The sequence below is a fragment of the Canis lupus genome, chromosome 22, assembly GCF_048164855.1.
Source record: "Canis lupus baileyi chromosome 22, mCanLup2.hap1, whole genome shotgun sequence".
NCBI classification, from domain to species: domain Eukaryota; kingdom Metazoa; phylum Chordata; class Mammalia; order Carnivora; family Canidae; genus Canis; species Canis lupus.
In genome coordinates this window covers 48,716,845-48,741,302 of record NC_132859.1, presented here as the reverse complement: position 1 = coordinate 48,741,302, position 24,458 = coordinate 48,716,845, and the positions used below count along the sequence as shown (strand labels likewise).

Here is a 24,458-nt window from a genome sequence, read left to right as displayed (position 1 = left end):
GGAAATAATGAGGCAGAAGCAATAAATAAATAATAATTAATAAATAAAAATAAAATAAAATAAAATAAAATAAAATAAAATAAAATAAAATAAAATAAATAAATAAAATAAAATAATGACTGGGGCACCTAGCTGGCTCAGTGAGTAGAGCATTCGAATTTTGATCTCGGGGATGTGAATTCAAGCCCCACACTGGGCATAGAGCTCAATTAAAAAAATTAAAAAGATACTGAGTGAAATTTTTCCAAAATTGTTGGACAATGACCAGAGGCAATTTCACCGCAAAGCCAATGAGGTCTAGATAGCTTCTGTCTCCTTCAGGAAGAGTCAGCCTCGCCCTGGTGGTGGTCCTGAAGCTGCAGGCAGGGGAGGCGGTTGGCCAGTATGATCACTATGTCTGGTCAGCAACAAACAACCCACAGTGGGTCTCACGAGCAAGCACACCATGTATTTAATCCCAAGAAGGATTTATGCTAAGTGCTTCCTTGCTTCCCACTCAGAGACTACCTTCATAGTTACTGCGCCTCATCCAAGATGGGTGGGGATGCAGCCAGGAGAGGAATCCCAGAAGCAGGGGGACATGGACTACCCACTGGGCCACTGTGTGCCATGTGCAGCAGGATCAGGGCTAGTGTTCCCTCAAGGCTTGGCAATCCCTTACTCCCTCCCCACCCCAATCACACTGAACAAGTTAGATGAGACAGACAAAAATGAGCTATGAAGCTGAAATGTTCCTAAATTATCAATAATAAAAAATAAAGTTAAATCAACCATTCCAGAGGATTTTTCTTTTCCCTCTGAATAACATGAGATTTTATCTTTTTTTAATAAGGAAATATATATATTTTTTAATTTTTATTTATTTATGATAGTCACAGAGAGAGAGAGAGAGGCAGAGACATAGGCAGAGGGAGAAGCAGGCTCCATGCACCGGGAGCCCGACGTGGGATTCGATCCCGGGGCTCCAGGATCGCGCCCTGGGCCAAAGGCAGGCGCCAAACCGCTGCGCCACCCAGGGATCCCTAACATGAGATTTTAATATATAGTTGCCTTATGAAGAGGCAATTAAAAGAGTCTGGGGCCAAAAATATATGGCTGGAAAATGTTATAGAGATGTGTTGACAGTTACTAATAAATGTTTCCCTTTAATTTTGTGATAATTATGGTACCCATCAGCATTTTAAAGAATTTATTTATTTATTAGACACACACACACACACACACACACACACAGAGAGGCAGAGACACAGGCAGAGGGAGAAGCAGGCTCCATGCGGGGAGCCCGACGTGGGACTCGATCCTGAGTCTCCAGGATCACACCCTGAGCTAAAGGTGGCACTAAACCGCTGAGCCACCGGGGCTGCCCCCCACATCAGCATTTTAGAAGTTATTAGGGACAACTGCGTGGCTCAGTAGTTGAGCACCTGCTTTCAGCTCAGGGCCTGATCCCAGGGTCCTGAGATCAAGTCCCACATCTGGCTCTCTATAGGGAGCCTGCTTCTCCCTCTGCCTGTGTCTCTGCCTCTCTGTGTCTCTCATGAATAAATAATCTTTTTACAAATCTTTAAAAAAAGGTGGGGGGGGATCCCTGGGTGGCTCAGCGGTTGAGCATCTGCCTTTGACTCGTGGCATGATCCTGGGGTTCTGGGATCGAGTGCCGCATGGGGTTCCCTGCCTGGAGCCTGCTTCTCCCTCTGCCTGTGTCTCTGCCTCTTCTCTGTGTTTCTCATGAATAAATGAATCAAATCTTTAAAAAAAAAAATCTTTTTTAAAAAAGTTATAATTAGTTGTGTAGTTGTGATTTCTTTTCTCATTCAAAAATTCACTTTTATACCTATTTTGTATTCATAATTTTATGTTTATATTTTTATAAAAAGAGTCTTGAAAGTTGTACAGGCTTCAGTCTCCACAAGTTATAGATCTGTCACTAGTAGTCACTACAAGAATAAGAAAAGGAATGTATAGTTTCAAAGGTAATAGGGCAATAAAGAGTAATTTTTAAAATCCTTAAACCAAAGAAAGTATGAAAGGAAGGAACGGGAAAGGAGCTAGAATAGTAACAAAGCACATAGTGTGCAAGACTGAAACCTACCAGCCACCCCACTTCTGAGAATTAGCACTGAAGATACATCTCTACCAATAAGCAATAGAAAGGCACAACTACTGTCACCAGGTTATTCTCTGCAAAATATTGCAAACCACCCAAATGCTATACACTAGGAGTGGTTGCGGGGACTATGGGAACCACATTGCAGAGTATTATACAGCTGTAAAAAAGAATAAGGATAATCTCTATGAGGTGCCCTACCCTTCTGGTCATTTGTTCAATGAAAAAAGCAAAGTGCAAAAGAGTACAATATGCTCCCTTCGTGCAGAAAAGATGGGAATCTAAGAATATTTATGTATTATGTATTATTATGTATGTATTATGTATTTCTCATTCATGCCAAAAAACTTCAGGAAGGATAAACCACAGACTAAAGAGAGCAATTGCCTACAAGGGGGGTGGGTGGGGCAGGGTGGAAGGAATGGGAGGGTAGGAATGGAATTGTGGGCACGACGGGAAAGTAAGGCTTCTCTCCATGTACCTTTACCTTTTGTTTTTAGCAATTTTTTAAAAGGTATTTATTCATGACAGACACAGAGAGAGACAGAGGGAGAAGCAGGCTCCATGCAGGGAGCCTGATGCAGGATTCTATCCCAGGACCCCAGGATCACGACCTGAGCTATAGGTGGATGCTCAACCACTGAGCCACCCAGGTATCCTTTTTAAAGCAATTTTAAAAGATTTTATTAATTGAGAAAGAGGGAGAGGGGGACTGTAGGAGTCCCCACTGTAGGACTCGATCCTGGGATCCCAGAATCCTCAGGCAGATGACTGACTGAGCCACCCAATTCCACATCTTAATGTATCTTTGTGTATAGCTTTGACTTTTAGAACCTGGTAATGTTTTACATAACCAAAAGTAAATAATTGCCCTTAACCCAAATGTGGGAGAAAACTCAGAAGAGAAAAACTCAGAAGAGAAAAAATAACAAATGAATCTAACTGTATTATAGTCTGAATACCTTGGTGAGTTTGGGTTAGAAAAGAACCTAAGAAGTCTTGGAAGACTGTATTTTGTGAGACTTATTGATAAAAACAACAGTACACAAATATGGTATATTTGTTAATAAATTTGTTTTCAGATGAAAATGGGTTAGCATTTCTGAAACTACTGGAATTGTATTCTAGGATTGGGCAAATGAGTAAATATGTTGTGGATAACAGGTCCTGGATTTCTCTTCCTGTGAAGAAATGGAGTTGCAAATTATAAATGGGAAAAAGCTAGCATGAAGCCTTTGGGGTTGGACTAGAATCCTCACCATCACTATGAACTCATGGTGTTTAGTATATTACAGACAGATGTAGAAACAGAGGAGATGACCGACATCTCCCACCTTGCCCAATCCTCTTTTGAACCGGCTTTACCATTCTTCCATTCCTTTATTAGTGAGCTGAGCAAATCTGGGACATGGGCACACTCTCTATTGTGGGAGTTATTTAACTTCTTGAAATTCATACTTTGTCAGGCTCATCCTGAAAGAATCTAAAAACTAAAGGTCACCATTGCCTGAACTATTATTTCTCTGGTGGACCCACTGTTTGTTGAAAACGGCTAGTCCTGAATCCAATGATTCTATTCAGGTGAAATTCTGGAGGAAGAAAAAGAGGAAAAACAAACAAAAGAAAGAGAAGAGAGAAAACAACAAGGGAACACCTCAGAGCAGTGACTGTCTGGGTTGAGGTTGTTGGAGGGATTGACAAAGTGCCCAAGGATTTGGGGCAGGATGGAGCTTTTTCTAGGTCTTGATCATGGTGCTGGTTACATGTCTGTACATTTATCAAAACTCACAGTAAAAAAAAAAAAAAAAAAAAAACCACCTCACAGTAATGTGTATCAAAAACAGTTAACTCCATTTTATGTAAAGCATATCTATATTCCCAAAATGAAAGGTGCTAGTCCCTTAAAATTGAATTCCATCTCAATAATCCACCAGGTTATATATATATCTTTACATTGATCTACTCCAGTGTTTACCATCAAATATTAGGTGAATGACATCGCTTGTAGCCTAGGAAACATAAAACCCCTTTTTAAACAAGTCTAAATCTAGCATGAGACACATAGGGAGAAAGAGTGGTCACAGGTAAGCAAAAACCAATGTTCAACATATCTGAGGGAGAGGGGGTGGTAGAGGGGCGAGGTGGGGGCACCACTTAGATCTTTTGTGGAAAGGAGATTTCTTGAATTTTATACTACTCTGTTCTTTCTAGAAATGCAAAGTTCTATCCTTGTTCCTATCTTTCAGTCTTTCAAGTGTCCTATTTTATGAACAAGTTAGAATTTTTACTGGAAGAAAAGGAAAAACAGAAGTTGTAGGATTTTCATCTTCTTGGTCATCCTCCATTTTTTGTAACCATAAGGGTATTGGTTGCTTTTTCTCTTCAGATTCATTCATTCATTCATTCATTCATTCATTCAAGACACAGAAAGAGGCAGAGACATAGGCAGAGGGAGAAATAGGCTCCCTGCAGGTGCTCGATGAAGGACTCAATCCCAGGACCCTGGGATCATGCCCTGAACTAAAGACAGACACTCAACCACTGAGCCACCCAGGTGTCCCCAGATTGGTTGCTTTCAACTTTACAACTCCCTCTAACAAGGAATCCACCTGCAACCCACCAAGCCACTTCACCCTCACTGAACAAAAACTAAATTGATAACAAATATCTAGCATTGAGTTTTTATCCCCAAACGTTATGTAAAAGGTACGGTATAAAGTCATTCAGGAATTTGCTCTTTTCACTCAACATTAAGATTTTCAGATATACCCACACAGCTCCCACACATTCATTCTGACTTCCATTGAATAGATGAAATAGGTTCTTCTCTTCCTCCACTAACAAGATCCTTGGTGTGGCCAACACTGGGCAACAAGGTCACTGTGTATGTCCTGCTGTTAATTCTTGAAGGTGAAATGAATGGATCTTTTTTTTTTTAATATTTTATTTACTTATTTATTCATTCATAGAGACAGAGAGAGAGGCAGAGACACAGGCAGAGGGAGAAGCAGGCTCCATGCATGGAGCCCGGACGTGGGACTTGATCCCGGGTCTCCAGGATCATACCCCGGGCCGAAGGCAGCACTAAACCACTGCGCCACTGGGGCTGCCTGAAATGACTGGATCTAAGTGTACCCCCTCTGCCCCCGACCACTCCCCATCGGCTTCATCAGCTACACTCTTTACACTCCCACTAGCTGTGGATGCTTCCTATTTCCCACCAACACTTACTATAATTAGACCTTTATATTTTTATCAAGTTAATGGGCATGAAATTATCTTATTGTTGCTTTAGTTTGTATTTCTCAGACTTCTAGTGTAGGTAAGCCCTGTAAATTATGAAAGCACATCCTTTACCTGCTTTAAAAAATTAGATTATGTTGGGGCACCTGGTTGGCTCAGTCAGAAGAGGATGCAACCCTTCAATAATATAAACACATACATAAATACATTAAAAAGGTAAAAAATAAAAATCAGGTTGTTTCCTTAACAATTTGTAGGTCTTACTTTGCTTTTTGTTGGTTTTTCCAGGTCTTTATTTTGGATATCAATTCTTTGTTAGTTGTAACTTACCCCTATAGTTTTGTTCTTATTTTAGTATTGTTCATTGGACACATTTTTTAGACATTTTTAAAAAAAGAAAAATAGGGCACCTGGGTGGCTCAGTGGTTGAGCATCTGTCTTTGGCTCAGATGTGATCCTGGGTCCTGGGATTGAGTCCTGCATAGGGCTCCTGGCTGAGCAAGAGCCTGCCTCTCTCTCTCTCTCTCTCTCTCTCTCTCTCTCTGGGACTTTCATGAATAAATAAAATCTAAAAAAAAAACAAAAAAAAAAAAAAAACCCACAACTGTATGCATTTTGACCATATATACATCCTGGTTGGCTGGGTGTGCTGCCTATGACAGCCTCACTCCCAGATTCTGGCCACCTTCCATTAGAATATTGCCTGTGGCTGTGGGAGGGGCCAGAGCTCTGCAATGAAACAGCTTGGCTAGGAAGTGGCACCATATCACTGCTGCTCACACCCCACTGGGAAGAACTATTGTCACAAGGAGGCCAGAAAAGGCAATCAGCACCTTTCATTTAACATGTTTTCAATGTAGTCAGATGTACTAATTGTTTTTTTTTACCTGTTGCCTGTACCTCCTCATATTCACATATCATAAAACTTACCTAGTTATAAAACCATCACCATTATCTAATTCCAGAATATTTCCATCATCCCCCAAGAAAACCCCAGGAGGATGCTGGTAATGTGGGAAGGCTATCTATGTGAGCAGGGGGAGGCAATCTCTATACCTTCCTCTCAAATAAAAAATGTTTTACAGGGGCATCTAGGGCAGTCGCTTGAGCTTCTCACATCCACATCGGCTTGGGTCGCGATTTTTGGGTCCTGGATCAGCCCTGAGTTCAGTGGGAAGACTGCCTGTTCCTTCCCTCTGCCCCTCCTCAGCCCCCACTTGTAATCTTTCTCCCTCCCTCAAATAAAATCTTTCAAAAAAGAATGTTTTACAAGGGTACCTGGCTGGCTCAGAGGGTGGAGCACACAACTCTTGATCTCAGGGTTCTAAGTTGGAGGCCCACATTGGCAGGAAAGATTACCTACATGATATCTTAAAAAAAACAAAAAACAAAAACAAACAAACAAACAAAAAAAAAACCGTGTCTTGAGAGCCTGGGGTGGTTCAGTTGGTTAAGTATTTGCCTTTGGCTCAGGTGGTGATCTCAGGTCCTAGGGGCCAGCCCCAAGTCTGGTTCCATCAGGCTCCCTGCTCCAAGGAGAGCCTGCTTCTCCCTTTGCCCCTCCCTCTCTCATGAATAAATAAAAATCTTTAAAGAAAAAAATAGGGTCTTAAAAAAACAAACCCATAGCAGTCACTGCCATTCAACCAAAAACTCCCAGCGCCCAGCAACTAGTGATGTGCTTGGTCTATTGGCCTACTTTGGTTATGTCGCGTAGATGAAGTCATGCCTGGTTGGCTTCTCACATCTTCCTGGTTCATCCACGCAATATCAGTACTTCATCTCTTTGTATGGCTGAGTAATATTCCACCGGGAGGATATACATTTTGTTTATGCAGTCATCAGTTCCCATGTGGCTTGCTTCCACTTTTTGGCTCTTATGAATGTTACCATAAACATTCACATACTGGTTTCTGTGTGGACAAGTCTTTGATTCTCTCAGATATACACCTAGGAGTGGCATTGCCGAGTCCTGCTCAACACTTTGAGAATCTGCCAGGTGGGTCCCAAAATATTTTTTACCACCTTATAATCTCATTGGTAACGTATGTGGGTTCCGATGTGATAGCTGGCCGTTCACTTTCCGGAAGGGCTGGCCTAATGGCCAGCTGCACAGGAAGGCAGTTACCCTCAAGAGGTTTGGGTCTTTCCAAGCTCGCCTCATTCACTGGAAGAGACTGAAGGCACTAGGGTGCACGCCTAAAGATGAGGTCTTGATTTGTTCCAGAGCTTTCCTGCTCTGCCACTTCCCTCAGAAATAGGTCCTTCCTCATCTTTTTAGCCTCATCTTTTTTTTCCTGGGTCTTTCAGAGGATTAAGATTCTTTTCCTTTTTAAAAAAAAAAAAAAAAGTGCAACCATCCAGCTTTTTACATTTTAGAGTGTCTCCCACGGTGTTCAGTTAAAGGTAAGGGGGAAGGATATGAGGGACCTGGAAATGGAAAACAACAGGTACTGGGCTCACTCCCAGCTTGAGTCTTCAGGAAACTGTTGCTCACAATGTGTCACGATTTCAAAACTAAGGTATCAATGTGGCAAACAAAACAAAAAACACTTTAAATGCTCACTGCCAACACAGGATCTAGTGAAGGAAAGCACATTAGGTTCCTTATGCTGGGCGCTGCTGCTGGTTGGCACTTAAACAAGGTGGTTTCTGTACTGGAGGGTACTACTTACCCCCGTTAGAACCCCTGTGAAGGCTCATCACAGCAGGAAAGGGACATGGGACGGGAGGAAAGTTATGGAAGCCGGTGCACTGCTCACCTCTGTCCAAAGATCAAACTGATGCTGTTTGAGACACAGACAACAGGGTGAGGAAGGTTGGGGGACCCTTGGCTCCAATGAAAAATGACAAATGATGTCTTCCAGTAAACTGTGAACACACTGGGCTCAGAAGAGGTCTTGATCCACCTGGCGTCTATGGTAGGTACCCTGCCAAAGAGCAGCTGCTGGAGCGAGGTGCTCACTCTTCCCGGGGCCAAGTCTCCATGAAGGCAGAGGCATCTGTGGAGAAGGGGGCGTAGGTGGCAGAGGACTGCAATGAATGGGAGAAAAACACCTGTCCCTCTACAGGGTCATCTGCTACTCAGGAGAAAGTGGACCTGGGGCTCCCAGATCCCCAATTCCCCCAGGATCCACAAGTCCAAGTGTGACCACATTCAGTCTACTTAATATTTCCTCTATTTTAAGAAATGTTAGTAGCAACCACTTTTTTAGAAACCCTGCATGGACCCAATAGGCACATCCACTGGAATACAACCTCTGGACCATCCTCCTCACAGATTGCCTTTCCCCGGAGCACAATAAACACAAACCTCTTTTATTCTGGATTAAAAAGGATCACACAGACACAGATTTCCATGGAAAAACCCTCTTGTTTATTTGATTAAACAAAAATAAAATAAGCTGCATAGGAACAATTTTAAAGTCCAAAGAGACACCAACTTTGTTTTAAGGCTGCAGTAGCTGATACAGCATCTCCTTGCTACCTTCTCCAGCCTTCTCTGTGGACCACAGTGATACATTCAGAAGCCTTGTTAGCTAACACACGAGTTTTCAAACACTTTCCCATTGGTTCTTCACCTGCTCATTGCCTGTCATGCCTGCACAGCCTGCAGGATAACATATAAGATTTAAAAGTAAAAATTCAGAGGGTGGAAAAACCCACTCCAAACAAAAACCCACTTTAAAGATGTGGGGGGAAGTCTTTGCTCCCCCATTCTTCACTAACTGATGGGGTCTGCACCACCACTGCAATGCCCATTTTTAAAAAGTGTCAAAAGGCAGTCAGCACCCCCAGATGAGCTTGCAGGAGCTTCTGTGGCCCGGACAGTTACTCTGGTGGTGCATATTCCTTACTCCTTACATCAGGTCTGCCTTGGACCAATTAAAAAAAATTTTTTTTAAAGGCTTAACTTAGTCATTTTAACATCTGGCAACATGCCCATGTTAATCTCTCCAATTCTGCATTTACCTTTCCCACAAAACAAAAACAAGTCGTGTTCTACACTTAAAAATTATTTTGCTGACTGGGCATGACAGCTAATGGACAGTATTAAGCAAGATTCATTTAAAAAAAAAAAAAAAACTACCCTCCCACCCACCCAATTATAACTAACATGCTACTTAAAAATAACATCCCTTACCCACAACCCACCCTCTCACCTGCATTGATTTTAGGGGAAAAGAATGGGGGTAAAAAAGGAAAGAAACCATACCACCCTAAAAACAAGAACACCCCAGAAATGTGAAAAATCTTCCTCTGAAGAAAAACTACACAGACTGCTAGAAACAAAGAACTATTCCAGAGCTGGTTAAAGAAAGTAAACACTTTGCTACACACGTTAACATTCAGTCAGTGTGCTCCAAGACAGAGCCTTAAGAAAAATACTACCTGAGCTTGTAAGTTAATACAATCATTAAAAGGAGGTCTAAGACCATGTGGATACACAAAACTTTTAGAACCATTACTGGTTAAATGATGGATGGAAAACATCCCACCAGGCTGGCTTGTTAACCCGTAAGATCAGTTTTAAAAATAGACATCACTGAGGTACTGCTTCACCATGACATTTTAAACCCAATCTGCAATCATTACAGTGGTCTTAGGACCCCTCTCGTCCAACCAAAACAAAAAAGAACCAGGGGAATAAGAGAGGCAATACAGTATATCATGGTAATGTGCTTCAACTTCATCAAGTATTTAATTAAGAAAAACAAAAAACAGTAAAGAACAACCCGTCAACATGTTACCTTTGGTAGAAAAAAAAACAACACACAAAACAAAAGAGCAACACACACTTCACCAGTCACTGCTCAGTAAGGTAGTGACTGTTGCAATGTCATGGTGATGAACATCCTGCTGGGTCCGGGAAAAGGTACAGATACAATCAAAGTCTAAAGGATTCTTATTCCCTTCAAATATTTGATGTTTCCAAAAACTAGACCCTCAGAATTGCTCTGAAAAGGGTAAATTTGCAGGCATTCAAAATACAGATAAAATATTTTTCTCTTGAAGAGGAAAAAGAGACCTAAAGGTCTTTCTTTGCAGGTAAAGTCCTCAAATAGGTCAGATGAACCAGTAGTTTTATAATACTGAACAACAAGGTAATGGTGTGCATAATTCCTAGTGGGGTGGAAAGGTCAGGCTGGTTAAGGAATCCTTGGGATTTAGGACTACATTTGCCTGAGTACAGGAATATTTGGTTTCAAAGTATCTTTTTCAAGGTCAATCAAATGTTTCTCCTGAGAGAAAACAGTCCTGCATTTATAAAAGCATTTTCTTCTAGAGGTAGCTTCCCACTCCCCCACCCATGCCACACCCCGTGGATTAATACTATGCTTTTCAGAGACCCATTAGATGCTAACATGAGGTAGATGACTTTCGCCAAAAGTGAGGTAGAAACTAAACAAAAGCAAATGGTGTGGTGTGGAATGCTATGTGTGTCCTGTGCCCCTGGCCTGCAGGAAGCCAGAGAGCTAAAGCCCCAGGAAGTCCTGGCTCTAGGGTATCATCACATGCGACGAAGTACAGGAGTTTGACTTTTATACAGCCCCAGACTGTTGGGATAATCAATGAGTGATGTTTTTAAATAAATACCCTAAATACTTTTTGGCACCACTGGATTTTTGTTTTTAAACAGAAAAACAAGCCTATAACTTTGGCATATCTTCCGCTATCTACCAGAACACAGCAATTGTAGAATCTTCCAAAGAGGAAGCCAAAACATATACAAACAGTATTCTGCTCCTTCAAGCCTAAAAAGACTTCCCTCCTCAAATTATTAAGCTTTGGCTTAACTAGAATAAAACACACTGAGCCAATCTCAAGACATTCTCTTATAGCTCCATCACAAAGTGCCTTAAATCTGGCAACTTTTTTGGCCCAACACACAATTTAGATTCTATTTATGGTACCCCTGTAGGTATTTTCCCCAAATAAGTTAGACTTAAAAGGGCATCTATCAATCAATCAAAGAGTTAGTGCACTTGGGTACTGCCTGGGCCACTGGGCTCCAGCCAACTCAACTCACGTGCCACCTGCCAGCCAACATAAAGCACAGGTTTCTGAGACAGCATTACTTCTTGGGACCAAATTTACAGAGTAGTGATTTACCAAACAAACAAAAAAACCAGCACTTTTGAAACGTTAACTCAGTCAACCAAAAGTGGCTTTTATCTGCGTGTTATTTAGATCTCCTTTAGTCATCTCATACCCAAACTTACAAATCCAAATCCAATTGGCATCTCCAAACATAAACTGACCTCATACCCCCAACGCCACCCTGCCACCTGACCAGATCAGACATGCATGGGGACTTTGTCTGAATACCTCATTTACTTGACAAAAAGTTTATACTCCCCCCTTGCAGCACCCACAACCTGGTCTTTTCACCGTGTTCAAGACTCCCCTCCTCGACCCAATTCCTACCTACCCTAGCATCACCTCCTAACAGGCAGGAGATATCCAGTTGAAAACCCCAATTTTGAACAGCCTCACTCACACCAGACTTCCAAATGTTGGCTTTCCCCATCTTTCTTTGATTTGGAGCATTCCACATGGTACAATAAACACACTCCAAAGTGCTTCGCACCAATCCATGTGGGTCAGGAGTCAACCATGGGCAGCCAGAGGTACCTAATGTTTTAAAAACAAAAGCTTCTCAAGAGTGTGACCATGTTTGTCAAATGGCAGTTTGGGTGCAGAAAGGGGAGGAGACGTACCAGCACTGAGGGGAAAGAGGCAGCTTCCTGCACCTACACACTCCTATCGGGGGAGGACCTTCCAGCTTAGAGCCCGCAAACTTGTCTATTAAGACCTGATCATTTCAGTCACATGTGGAATCTCTGGCTTTACAACCAAATCCACAGACAAATGTTACCTACACAATTTTACATTACCGCTATTCACCAGGAAAATTTCTCACTCAGGTCCCACGATGCCCCCACATAGGGGGACACTGGGAAGGCGGGAGAATCAAAGGTAGTGACTATCTGAAGTAAGTCATCTCAGGTTGCTGAGAACATTTTTGAGAATTTCCAAGTTTCACTTCAATAAAATTTTCTAAGTATTTAAAACCAGTTGTCTTTGGTGTTTCCAGGGTGGTTTGCTGGGGGATGGGGTGGGGAGTGGGGGGGTGGGGCGAAGAGGAGGGTCAGCACCAAGTCATTTCCAAAATAAAAAGTGGTTAATTACACAAACTGTTCACCAAAGAACTTAGAACCTAGAGGCAAATACAAGGCAACTGAATAGGAGTGGGGGAAGGATTCAATCTTAAATGCTTCAATAGAAGAAAGAGTGGTTCTACAAAACAAATTCTCCTGCCTCCTTCTCGTTCTGGAACACAGCAGGTGGAGGCAGCAACTTCACTACTTTCCAATTTTTTGATCGTTTATTGCATGCGGTTCTCCATTATGAAAGGAGTTTTTCCCGTTTTGGTCATTCAGAAATAAAGCAAAGGGGAAGACACAGGGTACCTCCCGTCCTTCAAGGGCCGGACGGGAGAACAAATTTGATTGATTTGCTACACGGCCCCCATCATCTCCTTTCCTTCTGGGATGACAAAAACAAATTCCTCCATGTGTTACTTTATTCTGTTCACTTAAGACTAAACATCTCTATTGCAAGGGGTATTTCTCTTAAATACAGAAACAGAAACTGATGTGTCCTGTCTTTGTTTCAACAAGAGGTTTCCCTATAAGCCATGATCATTGAGCACCTCTCTCCTGAGGAGTGCTACTCTGGAATCTGGTTCTTATTCAGTTATCTGGGGGAGTGCAGGGACCTATATAGCTTCTCACAATCAAGGTATCTGCTATACCTACTTTCTGCCTGTAAGACAGATAATGCCCAGAAGCACAAGGCTTTGTACCCAAGTCCAGCTCACTACAAACCAACCCTGTAAAGTGACAGATGCCAGCCCAGTTCTGCAGCGAGAGCCTGGCTTTAGTTTTCATTCTTTGGTACCGAGACAGAGGTATACATCCTACATTTTGGGTTGGGGCAATTTGGTTTACAAATCTTTTACATTCAAAGGCATTTGGGGGAAAAAAGTTCACGTTAACCACGAGGTCCTACTGCTTGGCTCGGAGCAGAGAGTAGCAGACTACTCTGTAAGTGACCCGAGCGGAGAGTGTGCAGGGATGGGCTGTTCTTATTTTCACTTTCAAAAATTCTATTTTCCCTGAACTTCCAAAGCAGGAAAAAATTGTGCTTTTAAAGTAAAAGTTCATTTCTTTGCCTACTCTTCTGAGAAAAAGAAATACCTAGCATTAACAGAATAACATTCAAGCTGGGGTCGGGGACTGACCTCTGCCCTCCTGCAGATTTTGAGGGTAGCCAGTGTCTTTCTCATGCTCTCTGCAGATTACCTTGGCACATGCGTGCCCGCCCTCACTCAAGTCCACAGGCCAGGCAAGTCTGACACCCTCTTTTTGAGAATGAGGTTGGTTTTCTTCTTCCTTCCACTGAACTTTATAACCAATGACAAACTAAGAATACTTAACTTTTGAGAATACTTTTAATCAAAAATCCTAAGCTACATCTATTTTTTAGAAACCAAAGTGTGAAAGAAAAGTCCCTTTGGGTGGTGGTGTATAATCTTCAGCTTTACTATTTTGGTGTAAGATGGCTCAGTACACACACACACACACACACACACACACACACCATCCTTAAAAGAAGCAAAGATTACATACCCTAAAACATCAATAGTCTGCTTTTCTTGGCTAGCAAGCCACAGCCACATCCACATCTTCTAAGAATAAGAAAAGATGCTGAACAGGATGATAAACACACTGAGGTATTAAAGGAGAACACAAAAAAGTTCTCTGTGGCAGCATTAAAAAAAAAGGGGGGGGGGAGATTTCCTAAAAAGATCAAGATAACAACACAATCTAATCCAATAAACAGTATTCTCCAGAACACAAATACTCTATCATTCAGCATTTTAAATCTTATTTTTCCACATTTTATAGTTTTTCTTTTTTTTCTCTTTTTTACTTAGTAGTTCTTTCATGTTTCCTTGGCTCAATCTACAGAACAAAACCCATGCCACACATCCAGTGCCCCCCCCAGCCAGAGACGCCAGGCTTGTGCATATCACGCCCCACAAAGGGTCTGAGGGGACCGTGAACTCCAGAGTGCGGGTGGGGAGGAGGGCAGAGGGCCTGCTGGAGAAGGAAATGTAAAGATTTATGAGGTAGATAGAAATTATCACGTCACAGGCTCAGTCCCTGCAGAAAAGATAAGTACATTCATCTGTAAAAAAATAAAGATGAGGTAGGACTCAAGCAATGTTGTACTCTTCTTGTTCTCTTTAAACAAAAGAAAAAAAGAAATTTCCCTGAGACTGTTTCTTCTTTGAAATTCAAAAGGGGGGGGGAGGAGAGGATGGGAGGGAGGAAGGGAGAGAGGGTGGGGGAGAGAGAGAGAGATGCATGCACACACGCACGCCCCAAACACAGAAGCCTAGAGAACGTGATTAGAAAATGAGGATCCGATTGTTGCCAAAGTCCACCACCACGATCATGCCATCGGGGGTGACAGCGATGCCAGAGGGCCGGTCCATCTGCCCAAAGCCACTGCCCTGGGTGCCAAACTTGCACAGGAAGCTGCCATTTGACTCGAACATCTGCACCCGGTGGTTCCTGGAATCGGCCACAATGATGCGCCCCTCCTGGTCCACGGCCACACCCTGTGGGCGCAGGAACTGCCCATTGCCAGTGCCCTCAGAGCCCAGGAAGCGCGCAGACTGGCAATCAGGGTGGATGACCAGGAGACGGTGGTTGTTGAAGTCGGTGACCACCAAGTGGCCCTCATGGTTGAAGGCCACGCCCCGGGGGGAGTCAAAGTGCTTCCAGAGTGCTCCCTCGAAGCCATACTTATTCAGGAAGACACCGTCAGGCCCAAAAAGCTGGATCCGGTGGTTACGGGTGTCAGAGACCAGGATCTTGCCCTCAGAGTTCACCGCCACATCCCAAGGGTAGTTGAACTGCCCATTTTTGGTTCCTTTCTCACCAAACTTGAGCAAGAACTGGCCCTCGAACGTGAAGACTTGGATGCGATGATTGTCCTTGTCTGCCACCACAATCCTGCGGGAGGTGTCGCAGGCCACGCCGGCTGGCCGGTCGAATTGCCCAGGCCGGGAACCCAGGGTGCCGAATTTGTGGTGGAAGGTGCCACATGGCTTGAACACTTGGATGCGGTTGTTGCTGCGGTCGGCCACTACAATGTAGCCTTCCTTGTCCACACTCACGCCCCAGGGCCGGCAGAGCTTGCCGTCACTGTCGCCCTCGCTGCCGAAACTCAGGCCCGGGAGCCCAATGCCCACATAACTGCGACCCGACTTGACCACCACCTTGAAGGGGCTGTTCTCGATGTGCTGGTTGCACATGGTGACTGACACCAGGTGCTCACCCTCCAGCTGCGGCCGGTAGCTGACCACGTAAGTCCCATTCTGCTGATCGCTCACCTCGGCACCAAACAGGTTGCCATCAGGGCCCAGGACCACTGCTGACATCAGGTCACCTCCTGAGAGGCGAGGCTCCCCATCGTGGTCATAGCCAATAACAGTGAAGGAGGCCACCTTCCCCTGGAGGGCTCGCTTGAGGCCATCACCCGTGGCCTTGGTGAGCGGTGCAAAGGCCCCGCTGCTGACGAAGCCAAAGGACTTGATGGCAAGGTACAGTGCCTGGTCGGGGGGCGTGAACATGACGCGGTCATCCTCTTGGGGCTGTAGGAAGCTACGCACGGTCTTCAGCTCCTGCACCTGGGCCAGCATGCGGTCCCGGGCCAGCAGGACATCCAGCGCCCGCCCTTCCTCCAGGACCTGCTGGACAGCGCTGATGGTGCTCTCAAGCTTGTTTAGGCTTTGCCGTAGCTTTTCCACTTGCAGATAGAGGGACTTGGCTTTCACCTGGCGGATCTTCTCTACCTGTAGGGAGAGGAGACAGAGGCTTTGAAGCCAGCAAAACAAAACAAAACACACACACACACACAAAAAAAAACGCCACTACACCATCTGACATGGATCACAGGAAGTTGCCCTTAGACCCATGATGAAAAGGTGGAGGCTAGGGCTCCAGAAACAACTATTCTGCTCTTCAAAATGGCAAAGATCCAAGGGCAATGGGAGCCTGAGGAACTGTACCTAATACAAGAGGTGACTGCTAAAAGAACCAGTATTTGCAGAGCGGGACCATGGACTGGGGGGACACTGACGGACAGTGCTGGTGCACAGTGACCAGGCACAGAGGGATTAGACACCAGCATGGAATCAAGATTGGATTTCCTGCTTTTGAGGAACTGTGATGATGGAAGAGAATACCCTTGCTGAGAGCAAATAAACACAGAAATGTTGAGGGCTAAAGAGGCATCCAGTCTCCAACACGTCACCTTACTCTCCCCTGAATCACATTACATACAAGAGTAGACACAGAGAGAAGAATGAAAAGGGGGCAAAATGCAAATAATCAGTAAATCTGAGTGAAGGATATATGCACCCCTTTTACCATTCCTTTCACTTAGAAACAAAATAGAAAAGCTAAGAACTGAGCACCTCCTCAGCACCTGCTGTTTACTGAGCACCTGCTCTTGTGCCAGGCACTGAAGGTGAATAATGACCAGTACAGAATATGGTCCTTGCCCTCACCAGCAGGACTTGCCCATGGACAAGACTTGCACAGGCCAGTCTTGCGTCCCCCTAAGGGCTGAATTCTCAGCACGACTACAGAGCCTGCCATCTCTTCCTATTCTCCTTTGCTCCACCCCCCTACCTTGCCCCAAGCCCCCACCAAGACAGAGACAGAGAGAGACAGAGAGAGAGATGTGGGGAGGGGGGAGAGAGAAAAGACAGTGTGTGGAGAGAGCGAAGGGATTTGTTGAGATCCTAATTCAAGGTTACAACCTGTACCTCTCCACCCTGCCACACATCCCATCTTCATCTTCTCTGTCCTTCTGTCTTCACAGGGAGCCTAAACCTCAGTCCCCAAATATGGATATAGTAAGTCTTTGGAAACCATTGGCTTGTATAATTTCCAGAGGGGCTCTCAATATCTAAATTGCTGTAATACATAAATCTAAATTGTGACCTGCTCAGATAATTCCCGTTTCTGAGGTTCTCAAACCACATTGCTCTTAGAAATGTGGGATTTTGTCTGACCAATGAAACAGAGCCACTTCTCCATTCTTAAGTATTAAATCTGTACAAGTCCTTCAATTCTAAGTGAGTTCTCCTGTGAAGAGGATAACTGAGTCACCCAGCTGATTTGTGCCATTTTGTAGAGAGAACCAGGACTTCTGAGAGTTCTACTAGTCAGAATGCTACAGAAAGTCTATTTCAGAATAAGGCCCCACTGTTGGGGAGGCCTGGGTTTCAGTTAGATTTTTCCCCTGGGAAGGGGGGTGATGATGTGAGTTTTGACCCATCCATGCTTTTCTGTCCACTCTGGAAGCAGGACCCATGTGCGCAGAGGGCCCATGTGGGGACAGATCAAAGAGAAGCTTTGTCCTTTGGTTTTGCATTGGGCCAAACCTCTGGGCTTTGGTTTGGATTCCTCAGCCAGGTGGTTGCAGCGAGTCCCACTAGGTAGCCAACTCCACTAGAAACCTGTAAGCCACAAGCATGAAGAAGTCCATCTAGATACACAAAATGGGTCACCTGGCACTCAAGTGTCTTTAAGTAACGGGGAATGCAAGAAAATAAGATGTGTAACAAGGAGGTGGCAGGGCAGAGACAGGCAGGAAAGCTTTGCTGCAGGGGGCAGAAAAGTCAGTAAAACAGAGTGGGACTCCCACAGGTTTTGAGCTAAGGTACCATAATAAAAATTAAAGACAAATGGGACTCAGGTGTTCAGAAGGAGTAAGCTTATTTTAGAGGTTATCTGAGAATGAGTTTTTGGAAATGAAGTAAAAACAAAAGTATATTACACAAAGAGACCAACTCTTCTAAATTTGCTTCTCCAAGACTAAAAACTTGCTTTCCAAGCCTTCTGAAAGAGAAGTGCCTTTGGGGAGAGGACAGGAGTCGGCCTCACAGGAGGGAGGGTACCTAAGGTGAGATCTGCAGGAACTCCTATGCACAAAGGCCTTTTCATCAGCAAATCCAGAAGAGCAAGTTTGTGGCAGAGTGCACCAGAGAGCTCTCAGGTTGCATGAAGTGGGCCTCTTTCAGTTATAAGTAACATTCGTGGGTGGCATGAGCCTGGCAGACCACGGGGGCATGTGAATGTCTGGAAGCCATGCCATGCCATGTCCACAAAGGTGCCTGCCTAAAATAAGTGCTGAATTAAATCCTAAGACTTTCTACGCAAGGATTCTTCTCTTCTTGTCAAAAGGCAACTGAGCATATTTCTTGAGGGCAGCAGAGGCAGAAAGCAATTATTTATGAGCTAACTAAATGGAAAAATGCAATGAAAAACCCAACATAGCCTTCCCGAAACAGAGATCCCACCTCTACCTTCACATAGTTTAGAGGATTAAAACGAGCATTCACACACTTAAGTGCACCCTTTAAGTCAGCTATGTATAAAGTCTTATGCATTAAGAGAATGTAATTATATAGCTGAATTCACTTGAGATACTGGTCCCTTCATAGGCACATGCTCCCCTCCCCTCTTTCTGAGGAGGGGGGGATGGTAAGATCATAGAAGAAAATGTTGGGATAAGGACTTGGGTGGGGAAAGCCCACCTACCAGCTGATTTTTACGTGCACAGCACACCAGCACGCTAGGCACTCTTTCCTGCCGCACCAGAAGAAAGGGTGCTCGCTCATTGCCCTCTCAAGTGGGAAGCTGTTTTTCAAGGGGTCAGAAAGTGCAAAATAAGGCAGGACACCCAAAATAAGGATACTTCCTAGCAGCCTGCTTTCATACCAACAGTCTCAATCATGCTCTCGTGTCTCCTTGAGTGTGTGCAACATAAAATCTGAGGTTTCTTCCAGTCCTGGGTACCCGACTACTTCTGAGAAGGCTTCTTGTGGCTGTAGTGCTCAGATGGCATCCACAATGTTATAGGGATCCCTGCACCTGCTGCCAACCAGCTTTATATGTAAAATCTCCAAGTGTTCTAAAGTTAGACATTAGAATCCAGCTAATTAGAATTAGCTGCAGTTCACTGAAAAAGTGCTGGCTAGACCAAGAGGCCCAGGTGGGGGTGGGCAAGCTCCTGTTACCTTCCATAGCAGCTCGCACTCCCGCTCCTCCAGGGCTTTCTTGTGCCTTGCAGTCACAGCTTTGACCTCCGACTGTACCACCTTTGCCTTCATCTCCACCTGCTCCGCCACAGTCTGGGCCTGCTCGATGCTCAGCTGAAAATCAAGAACAAGCTCATGCCATTAGAAGGACTTCCACTCCTCATGCAAAACATTTAAGTCTACTTGTTTCAAATCCAAAAAACTAACACCCTGGGCCCCTAGACCACTTGATCCACTTCCTTGGAAAGAAAGCGGGCACATAGGGAGAGAATGGCATCTGTTGGACATGTAACTGAAGGAGTTGCTGGCAAGTGCTGTGTTTCTTTGTATGGGAAATGGCACCTACACAGTGAATGTCAGGACTATTAAGAGCTGCTCTGACACAGTGAAACCAGTATAGTTGGGATCAATGTGAAATGTACCACTCCCAGCACACGAACCACTTCCCACAGACTTTTCTGGCCTTACTTGTGGCCTGGGAAACCCCCGCAGGCTGGCACAGCGCTCATGTCAAGGTGCAGAACAGCTGCAGGCCAGCAGTTAGCCACCATGTTCCTGTCGAGTCATTACCAACTCAGCTCTTTCCAGCCCGCACCTGCACCAAGCAACACTGGGGATACTGTCTGAGCCACCAAAGAAACCACACGTGCCCTGTGGTCAGCTTGCCAGACTCTCTACGCACCACCACACACCCTACCCTTTACCACCAGCCCTGGGTAAATCATCCAGTTTAATCAGAAGTATTCTTGTTCATAAAAAATTAATCAAGACAGAAGGCCCAGTGTTGTCATTATTAATATTAGATGATGTGTCTTGAAAAGCCACAGGATTTCTTTGATATACTGAGGTATTAAATCAGGGATTCCAAACTGCTGGTGGTGCAACAGTTCTTAGGGTGTATGCTCCAAATCAGGAGGTGCCTAGAGAAGCACAAAGGGTTTGTAACCTGGTTTGAGATCAAGAATTGCTCACGGGTGACCAACCACCAAGTGTGCCCTGGACTAAGGGTTTCCAGCATGTGCAGCACATCTACAACTGAGGCTGTCCAGTCCTCCTAGGAATCAGGCTTCAAACCCTACCTCCACATCCTTTTATCTGCAAGACCCCAGGCAAGTGCCCGGACTTCTGCAATCTTGGCCAATGGGAGAAGATAGAATAATAGATGGAAGACCCAACCTAGCTCGTGTCATACAGGTACAGTCATGTAACTAGGCCTACTCACACTTCCTGACCCATTTTGCTTTTTAAATTGTGATAAAATACATAGAACTAAAATGTACAGTTACTGACATTTAGCACATTCCACCCAGCTCCCAAAAACTTCCATCACTGAAAGGAAGCTTCCATACCCATTAGGTAGGCCTTCTCCATCTCCCCTCCCTCTCCTCCATTGCAATCATAATGGTTTCTATTCTGGATATTTCACAGAAATGGAATCAGACAATACACTGGCAGCCTTATTTGTATATGAATATGGCTATGATTCGTTTAGCCACTTACAACTAGGAGGCTCCTCACCCCCTTAATTCTCTCAGTCTAGAGGACACGCCAATGGTACAAAAGTCACATCCACATCGCAGGTGCCCCCTCATCACCCATGGTTGCCATAGCTAGGTGCTTATGGTATTCTCTGCCCCATCCCTGTGAATACACGTGTTGCATGGACTGATCTGGAAGGCTCATAGACTATCCATGGGCTGGAATGCCTTCTCTTCCAAATTCACCCGAAATTCTAATCCCAGCTTAGATGCCACTTCCTTCCTGAAACTGGCAATGAAGGACACCTTCCCATGTTTCTGTTCACCTTTACTACCCCAAGTGTCATTACACATCCAACTATTGGGGGGGGGGGGGGGGGGCGCGCTAACGGGTTAGGTATATATAGTTCATGATACTTAGCCACTGTTGTAGCAGAAATAATCTCTATATATTTTACACTTGCTCACTTCTACAGCCATAAACATTTATCAAAGCAGTTGTTAACTATATTGTTTTAAACACAGTCTCCCCCAAATTCAGGCTGACTAGTCAAGAGCAGGTCATACCAGATAGTGCAAGTCCTAAATCCAATGACTAAAAATCACGTAAGGTCACATGGAGACAGGCATGTGAAGGGAAGATGGAGGCAGAAATTAGGACTGATGTAGCTAACAAGCCAAGGAAAACCAAGGATTGCTGGAAAAAGCACAGAAAGATTCTTCCCTACAGCCTTCAGAGAGCACAGCCCTGCTGACACCTTGCTTTTGGACTTTTAATACACTAAATTATATGAGAATAAATTCCTATTATTTTAAGTCACCAGATTATAGTAATTTGTTATATCAGCCCTAGGAAACAGTAGCCAACAAACTGAAGCAGATGGAAATACCAAATTACCCAAAGATAAAACAAAAAATTGATCAATCAGTGGATGAATCTAAGCACCTATCCTAATAGACTTGGCAGATTTCAAATGTCTCAGGCAGTCAGGATTGATTTAGAAAACGGGAAAAATCTCATTAGACATATACACAGAGAGGATTTAACGTAGAAAATTGTGGTTGAACAGGAAGTGGAAAACTGCCAGGGCAAAGGGCACTCGCAAGATGAAAGACGGACAGTGCCTGCCATGAACAGCAACCACCCTTGGGCCAGGAGGACACAGAGAAGAGAGGAGGGGTTACAAGTAGAGACTAGGGGTCCATGCCCAGCTCATTCTGGAAGCGGCTGAAGCTGCAAACTGGAACTAATCTCTGCTGCTGGGGTGAAAAAAAATGCTGCTGCTAAGAACAGGAAGCCAAACAAAGAAGGAAGTCCCCTTTCCCAACTTCCGGATATGTGGTTTGAAGTGCTGCAGCCCAGCACCACGTGTGAAAGGGTCGGTTATAATGGAGAGCATAGAAGAAGTGACCCACACATGCTGTCTTCAGATGTGCTGGTAGTAATTAGCACTAGCTGATGTCCAAGTCAATACATGACCAAGGCAACCAAAACTTCGTACACGTATTTCTTAGATTACTCAATGGAAAACACAGGCGGCAAATGCTTTCTATTTATATTGATGCTATATTATATATTGAATGAACTGATTCTCTGTAAATACCAGAAGAAATCAAAGCAACAGGCCTACATTCCTGCAGGGCAAGAACAGGCAGGAGGGTACAGTGACCACCCCCTTGTGTAGCAAGAGGGTCTACACAGCGAATGTCTGTCTATTTACCTCCCCCTCCAGTCTCCTAGCCAGGCCTGCTCCCTCGTGTTTCCTGCCAGGTCCCTAGCAGGTCGTTGGGTCTGGAATTCCCGTTCTGCGACAAGAACGGTTTCTTGCATTTTTTAATCAGGTAGAAGGGGTACAAAGCCCTTACTGTGATTTGAGGGATCCCCAAGTGTGCAGGGTTAGGATCATTCCTCGAGTTAAGAGTCATAAGAGCCCTATGTGTGGAGACAAAAAAACAAAGCTTTCTTTTCCAAATCATACGCAGTCAGGCACTGCATTCCAAGATGTATAGACCAGGACCTGCTTAACTAGTTCCCATTATCTAAACAGGGCATTTGAGGGAACCCAGAGGTAGGTGGGGTGTGAAAACAACAGCAGGTAAAAAATGCCGGGTAAATCTCAAAAACAGAAACACAATTTGAAATACAGAGAGAAAATTTAAAAACTACCCACCCAATAAGCACGGGGCTTGAGAAGAAAAATAGAAGTCATCTTTTAGATGTTAATGCTGTGTGCCAGCTGAGCACTGAGTGCTGGCCACTGAGTACAGAGGAAGCAGAGGCCGCCTGGGTTTCACAGGGAAGAGTACGGAAAGTGATGAATGATGTCTGCTTGTGAAAACTGCGGTGGCCAGATGACTGGTGTTGAATACCAGTACGGATAGGGACACACAGGTTGGCTTAGTCTGTTAAGCATCTGACTTCAGCTCAGGTCATTTTCTTTGGGTCCCGGCATGGAGCCATGCATTCAGCTACCCACTCAGTGGGCAGTCTGCTTGTCCCTCTCCCTCTGCCCCTACTCCTGCTCACGCTCTCTTAAATAAATAAAATCTTTAGAAAAAGAAAAGAAAATGTCCTGATAGAACATAACAGAATGCAAATGTCACTCAAAAACTCAGACCACAAAACCACGTATGCGAACTACTGTATTTCACTCTAAAATATAATTTTATCACACTTAATACCCTGAAACTATGATTTATCTTAAGTGTCAATGGGCTTTTCCCTCTGCTAAGTGTATATAAAATAAATGTACATATTACAATCAATGGTGTCTTATGTGTGATAAAGAAATACAGTAATTGGGACGCCTGGGTGGCTCAGCGGTTGAGCATCTGCTTTTGGCTCAGGACGTGATCCTGGAGTTCTGGGATCAAGTCCCGCTTTGGACTCCCTGCATGGCACCTGCTTCTCCCTCTGCTTATGTCTCTGCCTCGCTCTGTGGGTCTCTCATGAATAAATAAAATCTAAAAAAGAAATATAGTAAATGAAAAATCAAGGCACTCTTCGCATGGGCAGCAACTATATTGTTGGTCCTAATTATGGGTATCTCCCCCACCCCAGATCAGTGCACCTTAGGAAATCCTCTAATTACGTTAAGTGGCCAAAATGTTGTACTTCCAAGAAGACTCAAAGTGAAAGTAACAAGATGTTTTCAAAAGCAATAAAAATGAGTAGTCACGCTGAAAACATTTATGAGGTACACTACATCTTTCATGCTTCCTTTGTTGTAGGTAGCTCTGGACACTCACCAGGATCAATTCTTTTTACAGGAGTAAATATAAGTAATTGGGAGAATTTACATTTGGGTGCTTTTTTCTAGAACTGAGTCTTTCAAGCTAAATATACACAATAGTGAGTCTTGTAGTCATAACTTAGAAACTGTAGTTCATAGTCAACTGTACATTGGAAAGTTATAATTTAATAATGAATAAATGTCCC

General features: G+C 44.1%; 1 protein-coding gene across 1 annotated transcript in view; it reads right to left on the bottom strand.

The window, feature by feature from the left end:
- Positions 1–9,474: 9,474 nt before the first annotated feature.
- Positions 9,475–24,458, bottom strand: part of TRIM71 (tripartite motif containing 71) — a 71,802-nt gene continuing 56,818 nt past the window's right edge. Inside the window, exons 3-4 of the mRNA XM_072793493.1 lie at positions 19,521–19,655; positions 9,475–16,283 (exon numbers count right to left, since the gene is read on the bottom strand). Coding sequence (XP_072649594.1) covers positions 14,832–16,283; positions 19,521–19,655 — 1,587 coding nt within the window. The 3' untranslated portion in view covers positions 9,475–14,831. The remainder of the gene's footprint in view (positions 16,284–19,520; positions 19,656–24,458) is intronic.